General features: G+C 44.2%; 1 protein-coding gene and 1 long non-coding RNA gene across 3 annotated transcripts; one reads left to right on the plus strand and one right to left on the minus strand.

Moving 5' to 3' along the window:
• Positions 1–1285: 1285 nt before the first annotated feature.
• On the minus strand, positions 1286–7411 carry LOC140532878 (uncharacterized). 2 transcript variants are annotated; one of them, XR_011976712.1, is made up of 4 exons: positions 7225–7411; positions 6567–6685; positions 2281–2351; positions 1286–2114 (listed from the first exon to the last, which is right to left on the minus strand). It is a non-coding gene; the product is annotated as an uncharacterized lncRNA (long non-coding RNA). The 2 variants fall into 2 exon arrangements; XR_011976711.1 differs by lacking the exon at positions 6567–6685 and having other exon boundaries at positions 7225–7410.
• A 36-nt stretch (positions 7412–7447) lies between these two features.
• Positions 7448–12529, plus strand: TMEM89 (transmembrane protein 89). The gene is made up of 3 exons (XM_072651934.1): positions 7448–7781; positions 8129–8407; positions 9860–12529. The coding sequence occupies exons 1-2, from the start codon at positions 7485–7487 to the stop codon at positions 8339–8341; spliced, it is 510 nt and encodes a 169-aa protein (XP_072508035.1). The 5' UTR covers positions 7448–7484; the 3' UTR covers positions 8342–8407; positions 9860–12529.
• Positions 12530–12752: the final 223 nt, after the last annotated feature.

A 12752-nucleotide genomic window follows, 5' to 3' on the forward strand; every position in this document is an offset into this window, starting at 1 on the left:
TGTAGCGGGAAGAACCCTGGACTTGTGTTCTTTCTAAGTCAGAGGACGAGGTTTGAATGACTACTTTACCACTCCTTATGTTGATCGGTTGGTTGCTTGTTGTCCTTTGTCTTCAAAGAAGACCAAAATGACATCACCATTGTAAAGTGAAATTTCAGTATGTCCGACTGTGGCTGATCAGACTAATACAAGCTTGGAATGCTCTACCACAGGTTGGGCACAGATAGTCCATGTGAATATTTGGGGTGAATATCCCAAATTTGTGCATCCTGCTTTTGCTTTGTGCTGTCTCAATTCTGCTTTGCTCAAAGAGCACAGCATCTTTTCTTACATGGGCACACCATACTGAGCGGTCCTGTGCCAGTGTCTCCCATGTTGCACAGTCAAATCCAGAGTTCTTGAGAGAGACCTTGAGAGTGTCCCTATGTCGTTTCTTCAGGCCACCATGTGATAGCCTGCTACATGCAAGTTCTCCATAAAATAGTCTTTTGGCAAGTGTATATTTGGCATTTGAACCTCGTGGTCAGCCCATCAGAGTTGCACTCTCTGAAGCATAGTTTGAATACTTGGCAGTTCAGCTTGAGCAAGAACTTCAGTGTCTGGTACCTTATCCTGCCAGATGATCCTCAGAATCTTCCTAAGACAGTTCAAATGGAAACAATTCAGTTTCCTGACATGGCTGTGGTAGCCTGTCCATGTTTTGCAGGCATACAACAATGAGGTCAGCACAACGGCTCTGTAGACCTTCAGTCTGGTAGTCAGTCTAATACCTCTTTTCTCTCACTTTTCTTCGGAGCCTCCCAAACACTGAGCTAGCTCTACCACTCCCTACACGAGGATGTGCAAGCTGTCCCCCTCTCTGGGCCTTAGTTTTTCATTTTAAAAAGAGAGAGATGAGCTAGATGAGCTCTCAGGCTTCTCCGAGGTCTGTCATTCTACTTTCTAAAGACTTCTAATATTGACTTTCTGTGTTCTAAAGACCCTTCCCCAGCCCCATCTCCCAGTTCATATTCCCTATTCTAAGGTCCCCTTGAATCTCTGAGGGTCTACAACATAGAAAAGGGATAATTTCGCCTGACACTGTTCATAGAAGAGACTACTCCATTTCTTGACCACATGGGGGAAGCCTGTAGCATGCCCTTTGTCCTTGGTATGCCCACATGCACTTTCTGCTTCTTTCTGTGAGAATTGCACCTTTGCCTTTCCCCTTATCACCAACCTTTGGGCATTCCTCACCCCCATTTGCCAGCGGTTTGACCCAAAGACTTGGCTCCATCCAGTCTGATATGTCATAGCTCAAATGACCACCTTCCTCCCTTGGGAAACCCATGCATTTCATTCATTCAACATTTATTACGCAACTATAATGCATTGCTCTTTGGTAGGGAAAATGCAAGTGATGACGCTAGGTGTCCCTATGGAGCAGGCAGGGCCTGCGCTCGCCTCATTTGCCCCTCCTAACTGGTAAGGAGGCAGTACTGAAAGCTTCCAAGACTACGCAAGCTGAGATCAGCCTGGAGGAAGGACCTTCTCCTCCAGTCCCTTCCTCTCCCTTGCTTCTCACTTGGTTCCAGGGCCCCTCTGCTGCTCCTAGTGATCCAGAAACCAGATTGGGTTTGTGGACTGAGACCAGTGGTAGATACGAAAAATGTCCCAGGAGAATCCTTTTAAGTTAACACTGCTCTTGGGAGTTTAGTTATGAAATATAGGAATGGATTGTGATTAGGTGTGTAAGGTGCGTGTGTGTGAGACAGACAGACAGAGACATACAGAGACAGAGAGAAAGAGACAGAGGAATTCTCTGCCCACAGGCTGGGGGTCATGGTCCCAGCCCTATGCAAGGTAACAGTCATTGCCTTTGTGCTGGGACTCCACGGCTGAGCACTGCCCTCTCCTGCCGAAAACCAGTGGACCCAAGGAAAGACACGTCAGTGTTATCCACAGATATTTACAAATTAGATGAATAAAAGTACAGCTTAGAAGACAATAAAAGAAGAATGCCAATTACATCCAGCCAAAAGGCGAGCGTGGATGAGATTAGTTCAGTTTCCGTTGGGCTGCTGTCCATCAGAGTATCCTGGACTCTCTTGGCAGGCGGTTTTTCCTCTTGAGGCCTGGAAGAGAATTTGCATCTCCTTGGCTATCCCTCTGTGGTGGCCACTGCAGCCCCAGGCCCACACTAGCACCCCTGTTTTCTATCTTGCTGGACTTCTTGGAGAATGACATGAGTGTCCATCTCTAAACTACTCTCCATGAAATCCTCAGCAAAGCTTCACTCACCCTTGGGGCTCAAACAGTTGTTAGGCAAGGCTTAGATAATTCACAGTCCCAATCCTTAGGGAGCTCTCCACCTGATATTGGAGAAAAGATGGGATAAGAAATAAACACAGATACTAATAATAATACATAATGCTGTATGATAACTATACCAGACTGGCGCTATGGAACTCTTAGTGGGGAGATCTCCAGGATTCCTGGAGGATCTGGCCTCTGAGTTGGGCTTTAAAACAAAAACACAGAATCTCAGAGCTAGAAGGGACCTCAGGTAATTAATTTAGGAATTTAGTCCCTTCTACAACTTCCTCAGTGAAAGCTTACCTACCCTTTGTTTAAAGACCTTCAGGGAAGCACAGCTCTGGAGACAGCCCATTCCACTCTGGGATAGGTCTAATTGTTAGGAAGCTTTTCCTTAATGCTGAGCCAAAAATCTGCTTTTTTCCTTCCTTTCCATTCTCCAGTATCTCCTAAATTTCCCTAATGCCTCCTTCCCTTCTCACATCTCAAAGATTCTACCTCAAGCCTGTTTCACCTACATTTCTAACAGTATACTTCTCAACCCGAGATCCCAGGTTTCTCCTCCTTTTTCTCCCTTAGGTCCTCAAGAAGAGCTTGAGAGGCCTAACGTTCCGTAAAGGGGGGTAGGTTGGGGAAGCCTTAACACAGTCCTCAGGGGAATCTGCCAGCCATGGGAGTCAGGGAACATTTGCAGAGACACAGAGGTTGCAGATGAGGTCAAGTCAAGTCAAAAAACTTTTATTAAGTGTTTCTGTGTGTTAGGCAATGTGCTAAGTCTTGAAGATATAAATACAAAAAAAGAAAAACAGAAACATGGCTCAAGGAACTTATATTTTAATGGGAGAAAATAATGCATCACTGAAAGTATGCAAATGTGTGAGTGTGTGGGGAGAAGGTAGCCATCTTGAGGGGGGCATGGTGATGAAGTCTGGAGAATAAAGGGTACCTGGTTTAATTCTATTTATTATTTTTACGTAGGAAATGAATATTTTATTTAAATCAAATTTGTTTAGTTTTAGTTTTAAATTTAGAATTAGTATAATTAGTTACATAGTGTACTATAATATAATATAGTATATTAGTGATATATAGTATAATATATAGTATATAGTGTAATATATAGTAATAATACATAATAATAATATAGTATAATAATTGGTATAATTAGAATTAAATTTAGAAGAAGTATAAAGGTCTTTCTTCAAAACAGAGATTCAAGGAGGAGTTCACCAGTGAGAGAAAGGGGGCCAAGGGGACTGAGGAGAAGGCAGAAGGCAGGACAAGCCTTGCCTTCTCCCTTCTGAATAGTGAGAGAGAAAAATGGAGATAATTACTTAGGGGTCAGTCCAAGGATAGGGAGGACTTAAAGAGGGGATGGTGGGGTCTGGGGGATAGAGCAGGAAGAAGGATTCAGGGATTCCAATAGCATCGGTGTCAGAACGCTGCTGTCATATCCCCACTTCTCAAAAATCTACTAATTAATGCACAGTACTGCCTCATGTATGTTATATGTGCAGTCATTCAGTTTAACTGTTCTCTGCTCACAGAAGGTATTTGGGTGTTTTTTCATTTTATTTTTCAATGAACAATCCTTTATTTTCTGTCCCTACCGATCACTACATAGTCAAGCAAAACAAATCCATGTTACTCATGTCCAAAAATGTATGTCTCATCTGTATAGTGAATCTGTCACATCTCTATCAGGAGATGGAGTATGGGCATAGCTTATGGTTTATCTTTGCATTGATCAGAGTTCTTAGGTTTTTCAAAGTTGTTTGTCTTTACAATGTTGTTTTTATTGGATAAATTGTTCTGGTTCTGCGTACTTCACTCTGTATCAGTTCATACAAGTCTTCCTTCCTCCCGAAACTCTCCCTTTCATCATTTCTTATGGCACAGTAGTATTCCATTACATTTATATGCCATTGTTTATTTAGTTATTTCCCAGTTGGTGGACACCTTGAGTTTCTAATTTTTTGCCTCCACAAATAAAGAGGCTATAAATATTTTTGTACATGTGAATATTTTCCTCTTTCTTTGATCTCTTTGGGGTATAGATCTGGTATTGCGATCACTGGATCAAAGGATATATACATAGATTAGTGACTATGGGATATTGTTCCAAATTACAGTAGCAGGTATTTTTTAATTGTTAGTATCAATTAACCTTTAATCAGATATCTAATATGTTCAGGGCTTTATTCATGCCTGCTGCTGGGGCTGTTGAGATACAACACAAGCCCTGCTTAAGAGAAGCTTTGCAGTTTGAGCAGAGAAAGGAAACATGAACACAAAGTGATGACATAAAGGAGAAAGGGTTAAATGCAAAGGAGATGTTTAGGCAAAAGTTCTAGGAGAAATCTGAGGAGGGAGAGCTGGAGGATCATACAGTCATAGAGTCAAATCTATATTTTATTTTGACCTTTTAGTTAAGAAAGAATATTTTTTGGCTATAGGAGTCTTTTGAGTTCAAGACTTCTTATACCCTTATATCCTGGGGTATGCTGAAGTCAGCTCTGAAAAGCCTACTCTTAAATTTTCAGTGTGAACTTTTACCCCCTGGAAATGGGCAATTTTTACAAACCAGAGCTTGACTTATTGCCTTGTTGAATATGTAGACTTAACAAAGTGGACAAAATGTTAGTAATGTGGATCAAACTTAAAAGAGTATTCTAGGGGCAGGTAGGCAGTGCAAAGGATAGAGCATCCACCCTGGAGTTAGGAGGAGTCAAATCCAGACTCCAGACACTTACTAGCAGTGTGACTCTGGGCAAGTCATTGAACTCTGATTGCCTCAAAAAAAAAAGTTTGCCCTATGTATGATTTTTTTTCCCCGTGAAGAGCAGGGTGCTAAATGTTTACCTTCACATCCCTTCCTCTATCACAGATTTCCTTATGCTCAACCCAACGTGCCCACTCTGAGCTAAGCCCTAGGATTTCATTGCCCTCTCTGGTTCCTATTCACTGACAACTAGCTTTCTATCAGAGGCTCCTCATGTCTCTCTAGATTCCTGAGGCTTCACCTTGGAGCACCTTTTCCAGCCTTGAGAATGCTCCTGATCCCCTAGGTGAAGTCTTTATCAACCGCACTCTACTAAATCATGTTGAAGTAGCATCCTGATCTCTGTAGCCTTCCTTGCTGAGGTCATTCATTCATTTAACCAACAAATATGTATTAAAACCCTACTGTGTGTAGACCGAGTTCAAATCCAGCCTCAGACACTTACTAGCTGTGTGACCGTGGGCAAATCCCTTAACCATGTTTGCCTCATTTTCCTCATCTGTAAAATGAGCTGCAAAGAGAAATGGCAAATCAGTCCAGTATCTTTGCCAAGAAAACCCCAGATGGGGTCACAAAGAGTTGGACGTGACTGAAATGATTGAACGACGGCAACACCATATGTAGAACATGAGGCTCTGTGATTTTCCTCATGGAGTCTCCCTTAGAAGGTCTCTGTCTTTTCCCACTCCACCCTTACCTCATCCTCACTCTGAACCTCTGGCAGTTCTATTCCCTAATTTCTTCTTCCTTTATGTCCCTTCTGTGAAGGAGTCCTGGTTCTTGGCAGGAAATAACTCATTCTGGAGCTCACACCAGGATCCATTCCTCCACAACCAATCTGTGGACCTGGAGCTCTGTTTGGGGTTTGAATTTCAGATCTCTATCCTGGTCTTTTTCCACCATTACCACCCAAACCGTTCCTGTGTAGGGTATCAATCTACCCAAGACCATCAGAGCTGGAAGAGATCTTAGAGCCAATCGAATACAACCCATCCACTCCCTTCCCAAACCCAGTTTTACAGATGAAGAAGATGGTCCAGAGGGGAAGGGAACTATCCCAGGTCATACTGCTAAATGACCTAAGCAGAATAAACACCTACATCCTCTGATTCCAAGTACAGGGCTCTTTCCTTTGCTCCTTGCTGCCTCCAATTGTCAAAAATCATTAAAGCACTCTTCCGTCCTATCAGGTCCTCTCCTATCTCCCTCATGTAAGCTCCTTTGTATTTGCCTCCCAGTGCCTAGCTTGGTACCTGGAACAGAAATAGGTATCTAATTGTTTAAGTACTTGTTCACCAATTGATTAATGTTAGAGAAAGACCATTTGTGTCTTCCTTGGTGCCACCACAAGCCACCGCAAGACACCAGGGTGTCTCTCCTGGCCCCTAGACACTTAGACTCATTCTCTAGTGACCTGTGATCCTGTGAAATTTTTGTGCTGAAGGTTAGTGTCTGAGGGGGAATGAACAGACAACACACCATCTCTCACCAGGGAATAAGAATCCCAGCAGTCTTGTCGGGTAAGTCCAAATTCTCTTGGCTCAAAATAAGGTGGGAAGTAAAGGGAGATGGTTCTGGGGTCTGACCCTGTTTGGCCTCAACTTCTACCTAGAATCATTGGAAAAAAGGACTTAGAGCTGAAAGTGACCTTCAAGATTAAGCCTAGCATTGGACTTAATGTATCCATTATAGCTATGGAAATGGTTAGTGGGAGGATGGAGGAGGGTCAGTGGAGGGATTGTTGGAAAAATGACCCAAGCAGAAGGCCACTGGAACATTTAGTGGCCAGGGAAATGGTCACTGGGGGCCTGGGCAAACAGATTCTGGCAGGGGGTCCACAAAATAGTTAGGAAGGGGGTGGTTCATGATGGAGGAGTGGTCAACAGAAAGGGTGACTGGGGTAGCAGTCAGTGGGAGGGGTTGAGGGTGCCTCTGGGGAGGCAGTGGAGGTTGGAGAATAGTCATTGGGGATTACCCTGGACATTAACTAGTGGGGAAGGCAATTGTCTGATTATAGGAAGGGTCAATCTTTGAGCAACTGAGGACATAACAAGGAGATAGTGGGTGGAGTTTAGGTCAGAACATATGGAGAAACTTCCTAGGTTGGTACTGTGGCGGTAAATTCCCCTCCTCCCCCATCACTGTACCTTGGTCCTCAGTTTCCTCATCTGTAAAATGAGGTTGCTAATGCTTTCATTCATAGGACTGTGATGAGGAGAGCTTTGTAGTATTAGAGAAATGGGGTTTATTATGGTTCTTCTCAAGTGGCCTTTGGACAAGATTGTCAATGTCATAGATGCCAAGAGGATGGGGAAGGGCAGGGGGAGGGGATGTTGCTAGGTGATGGGCAGAGGGTTCTAAGGGGAGGGCTGGGGTGGGGGGGCTAGGGTACAGGGCATTGTTGGTGATGGGGTCTGGGCCTCTATGTCTGCTTCTGTTCCTACTACTGACCCTGTGGTTACCACCCCCAAGCCAGGCTTTGAGCAGGCCTGTCTGGTATCAGGTGGGGCTGGACCTGCAGCCCTGGGGATGCCAGCCACCAGGCCTGGTGAGCTGTGGGGGAGGTCTGAGCTGCACTGGCCGATGGATGGGCCTGAGCGCCATGGGCAGTGTCTACCCCCTGACAGCTGTCACAGTCACTGTGTTGATAGTGGTTACCCACTTTGTCTACCAAAGACGACAGATCTTCTTCTCTCGAATCCTGGTGAGTGTGGATATGATCCTGGCTCCCCCACTACTCTGCTTCCCCCCCACCCCAACCCATCACTCGAATCTCTTTTCCTACCCTTTCCTTCTCACACCCTCCCTTTGTTGTCCTAGAGAATCATAATGAACTTGGAGTCAGAAAGACCCGAGTTCAGATCCTACTTCTGGCACTAGCTAGTAGCGTGACCTCTATGACCATCAGTTTCCTCATCTGTAAAACAAAGGACTTGGATGAGATGGTCTCTAAAGAGATTTTTCCATCGATAAATCCCTTAACTCTCCTGTATGGCTCCTTGATCTCTTGGTCTTTCTCTCTTCTGATCCTCACATTTCTCCCCTCTCTAGACCCCCCGATCACAGTCGATCGTGCCTCCAGAGCTGCTTCTGCCCTCGAAGTCGGGATCACCACCTTCTGACCGTGCCCTGCTCTGCAATGTACTGCACATGCTGGATGCTGTCCTGAACCACATTGAGGGCCACCTTCGGCAGCTGGCTAACCATTCCCCGCCCTCGGCCTCTGCCAGCCGAATAAAGAGCCCCTCTGCCTGTAGTGCATAACTTCTGGTCTCCTGCCTCCCTTTGTGCTGCTTCTCCCAGCCAGAGCAAGCGCCCTGCTTTTCTCAGGTGCCCTGCTTTTCTCTTTCAAAGGACCCCCTGGAATCTTTGACTCCAGCTTAATCCCTTCTGTCCCCTCTCCTCAGGCCTGGTCCTCATTGGCTTGATTCCCATGCCTGTCTGTCTTCAGGGCCCTCCCTCCCCAGTCTGAAGCTCCTATCATCTCAGGAATCTTCCATCCCTCCTCCCCAACCACTTTCTTTCCTCCTACCCCGTTTTTTGAGCCTGGAGAGAACAAGGAAAAATCTTAGTTTAGAATCTGGACTGGGGGGTTGGGTGTGGGGCAGAGCTGAAAGGGAACAGGGAAAGGAAGAAGGGACTTACTTTTTAGAGGCAGAACAGGTCTTGATCCCCTAAACTTCCAATTTTTGCAGCAAGTAACTAGTGTATGCCTACGGAATTTTGTGCTAGAGATGGGGGAGATGTGAGGTCTTAATAAAACACAGCTCCTGCCATCATCTATTTGAGTCTAGTAGAGGCCAAGACACAAAAACCAACAACCACACAGCACTTTGAAATACACAATAATGTTCAAAAAGGGCATGAAAATACTAGTGGTACAGGACTTGGAGTTAGGGAGAGCTGAGCTGAAATCTTGTCTCACACAATTACTGTGTGATCCTGGGTAAATCACAACGTCCCTGAGCCTCAGTTTCCTCATTGGTAAAATGAGAATAGCAGTAGGCCGTAGGAAGGAAATATGCATTTATTAAGTGCCTGCTACGTCCTAGTCACTGGGCTAAGTGTTTGACCCTCACCGTAGCCCTGGGAGGTAGGTGCTGTTATTATCCCCATTTGGGGAAACGGAGACTGAGAGAGGTTAAGTGACTTGCCCTGGGTCACATCGCTTGTCAGTGTCTGAGGCTGAATGGGAACTCGGGTCTTTCAGACTTCTGGACCCACTGGGCCACCTAGCTGCCTCTAGATTTGCTGTGAAGATTAAATCCATTAACATACATGGAGTATTTTGCAAACCTTAAAGGGCTATGTGAATGCTTACTATTACTGTTATTGTTATTAATGACGGTGTAGCCCGTGGAAAAAGGACTGTTTTAGAACCAGAAAGAGATGAGTTCAAATCCAGACTCAGGCATCTGTGTGACCATGGTCAGATCATCCAAACTCTCATTGATCCAAATGGGTAACTGTTCTCTAAGACTAGAAATTAGAGATGGGCTGCTGCTCTGGATTGGTCAGGAGTCATTTTCGCTCTTGAAATTCCCTACATGTATGAAATCATAAGTCTGGAACAACAAAAAAGAATGCTATGTGAGAATTCCGACGTATTGGCCAGAGAGATCAGAATTCCTGGAGAAAACAAAATCTGAGTTGGGTTTTAAAAGGATAGTTAGGCACAGCTGGTGTACTGGCTTTACAATGAGGATTCTCCCTCAAAATGTACTCAGAACACACTTTTAAGTTTAATCTGCGTTGTTAACATTTTCCTCATTACTTTCTTAGGTCTACAGTCTAGACAACCATCAAAACAATAAATCAAGCCCCGATTTGTAGCGTTTGCTGACTCCATATTCACATGTGACACTTTCACAATTGATTGCTTGACACATCCCTAGATAGGGATACTGCTGAGGAAGAGGGGAGTGGGGGCCTCCTAAGCCCAGAAAACTGCACAGAGTTCACAAAACAGGGAGCACATTCAGGGGCAGATAATAGTATAATCTGGGTGGAGTTTAGAGTATATGGAGGGAAGAAATAGATAATGTTGAAAGGATTGGTTGGAACAAAATTGTGGAGAGCTAAGACGTTTGAACTTCATTTCAAAATCTTTATATAGGCGGATGACCTTATCATAATGTGTGTGTAAACCCATGGTACAGAACCAAAACTCTGGATTTACAGGGATAAGTTTGAGTCTTATCCCTGTAAGGTGAGGTGAGGGAACTTCTTATGCATCACTCTGGCTCATTCTACCATCCAGATTTTCCTTGGAGCACCAGAATATAGGCAATGTCTAAAAGAATCAGGAGGTGGAACCAAGACGATGGAGAAAAGGCAGGGACTTGCCTGAGTCTTTCCCTGACCACTCCAAATACCTTTAAATAAAGCCTCAAAACAAATCCTAGAGTGGCAAAACCCACAAAAGGATGGGGGGAAAACAATTTTTCAGCCTAAGACATCTTAGAAGATTGTCAGGAAAGGTCTGTTGCGCCAGGGTGAGAGTGAAATTCAGTCTAGTGCAGGCTGTGCCAGCACAGACCTGGATTCCAGCAAGCCAATAGCAGATGTTTGAGGTTACTGAATCAATGGCAACAGTGGTGGTTTCCAGAGTTCTCAGCCCACAGATGGTAAGGGGGTCAAGCAACAGTCAGAAGGAGATCACAGGGGTCCCTTTGCTGGAACCAGGGGCAGGACTCTGTTGCACTGAAATCCTGAGTCTCAGTCCCAGAGCAAGGAGGAGCACTAGCACACCAGAGCTTGTAGCCACAGGGAAGAAGGGACCCTGGTCACAGTCCCAGGGCAGAAAAGAGTGCTTGTGGTTGCTCACAGACCAGTGTACACTACAGGAGAATAGTAAACACATACCACCTTGGAAGAACAGAAAATTTACTGGTCCCCATAATTAATTCTGAAAAGAGCAGCACAAAAAACCTGAAGTTTGGGACAATGCCCCTTCTACTCTAGAAGCAGAGTATCACTTTAGCATAGAGTCAAAAGTCAAGAAATAGGCTGGAAAATGAGCAAATAGCAGAAAAAGATTTTGACAGAAAAAGTAATTTTCTATGGTGACAGTAAAGATCAAAGCACAAACTCAGAAGAAAACAAAATCAAAACTCCTACATCCAAAGCCTCAAACAAAGATATGAATTGGCCCCAGGCTATGGAAGAGCTTTAAAAGGATTTTAAAAATAAAGTAAAAGAGGCAGAGGAAAAATTTGGGAAGAGACATTAGGGTGATGCAAGAAAAACCAGTCAGCAGCCTGGTAAAGGAAGCACACACACAAAATACTGAAGAAAGTAACCTTAAAAAAAACCCTTAAAAATCAGAGCAGGTCAAATGGAAAAAGAGGCAAAAAATTCAATGAAGAAAAGAATGTATTGGGAAGTAGAATTGGCCAAATGGAAACAGAGATACAAAAATCCACTGAAGAAAGGAATTCCTTAAAATGTAGAATTGGCCAAATGAAAAAGGAGATACAAAGGCTCACTGAAGAAAATAATTCCTTAAAAATTAGAACCGAGCAAATGGAAGCTAATGACTATGAGAAATCAAGAAACAATAAAACAAAACCAAAAGAATGAAAAAATAGAAAACTGTGAAATATCTCACTGGAAAAACAACTGACTTGAAAAATAGGTCAAGGAGAGATAATTTAAGAATTATTGAACTACTTGAAAGCCAAAATTTAAAAAAAAGAGCCTAGATATCATCTTTCAAGAAGTTTTCAAGGAAAGCTGCACTGGTATTCTAGAATCCAGAAGGTAAAATAGAAATTGAAAGAATCCACTGACCACCTCCTGAAAGAGATTCCCAAATGAAAACTCCCAGGAATATTAAAGCTAAACACTAGATCTCCCAGATCAAGGAGAAAAATATAAGAAGCCAAAAAGAAACAACTTAAATAGTGTCAAACTACAGTCAGAATAACACAATATTTAGGAACTTCTATATTAAAAAATCAGAGGGTTTAGAATACGATATTCCAGAGTGTAAAGGAGCTAGGGTTATAACCAAGAATCACCCACCCAGCAAAACTGAGTATAACCTTTCAGGGGAAAAATATGGACATTCAATAAAATACAGGACTTTCAAGCATTGCAGATAAAAAGAACAGAGCTGAATAGAAAATTTGACATAAGACTCAAAAGAAGGAGGGGGCGGAGCCAAGATGGCAGAGTAGAAAGACACACATACGCAGGGTCTCCCCACACAGCCCATAAAATACCTGTAGAGAGGGACTCTCAACAAATTCTGGAGCAGCAGAAGTGGAGAACAACAGAGTGGAGGAGATTTCCAGCCCAGGGTGACCGGAAAGGCCCACAGGAAACATCTGTTGCACCGGATGTGGAGCAGGCGACTCACGAACAGCCCTCAGGGGCGGAATATCCAGTCACAGAATCCCCAGTCCCAGCAGCAGTGGTTTCAGATCCCTCAACCCACAGGCGCCAAAGGTCAGTGATGGGGTTTTTTCAGCTGGCCAGAAAGGGAGAAGGGTCTTCCATAGCTCGGGCCTTAGGCAGCTGCTGCAGAGGCCACATCGTCAAGCGCTGCTGCTGGCAGTCCCAGCTGTGGGATGAGTAGTATCTCAGCTCTGCCTTTACTGGTGGGTGGGGCTCCCAGCAGCAGGGTCAGGATCTTAGGATTGGGGTCAACAAGTGGGCATTTCTATGGTTC

The sequence above is a fragment of the Notamacropus eugenii genome, chromosome 1 (assembly GCF_028372415.1).
Source record: "Notamacropus eugenii isolate mMacEug1 chromosome 1, mMacEug1.pri_v2, whole genome shotgun sequence".
In the NCBI taxonomy this organism is placed as follows: Eukaryota; Metazoa; Chordata; class Mammalia; order Diprotodontia; family Macropodidae; genus Notamacropus; species Notamacropus eugenii.

Bases quoted from the DNA above. Each gene is read 5' to 3' on its own strand.
- TMEM89 (XM_072651934.1), top strand. From the start codon at position 7,485: ATGGGGTCTGGGCCTCTATGTCTGCTTCTGTTCCTACTACTGACCCTG. The intron at 7,782-8,128 runs GTGAGTGTGGAT...TCCCCTCTCTAG, and splicing joins TCTTCTTCTCTCGAATCCTG to ACCCCCCGATCACAGTCGAT.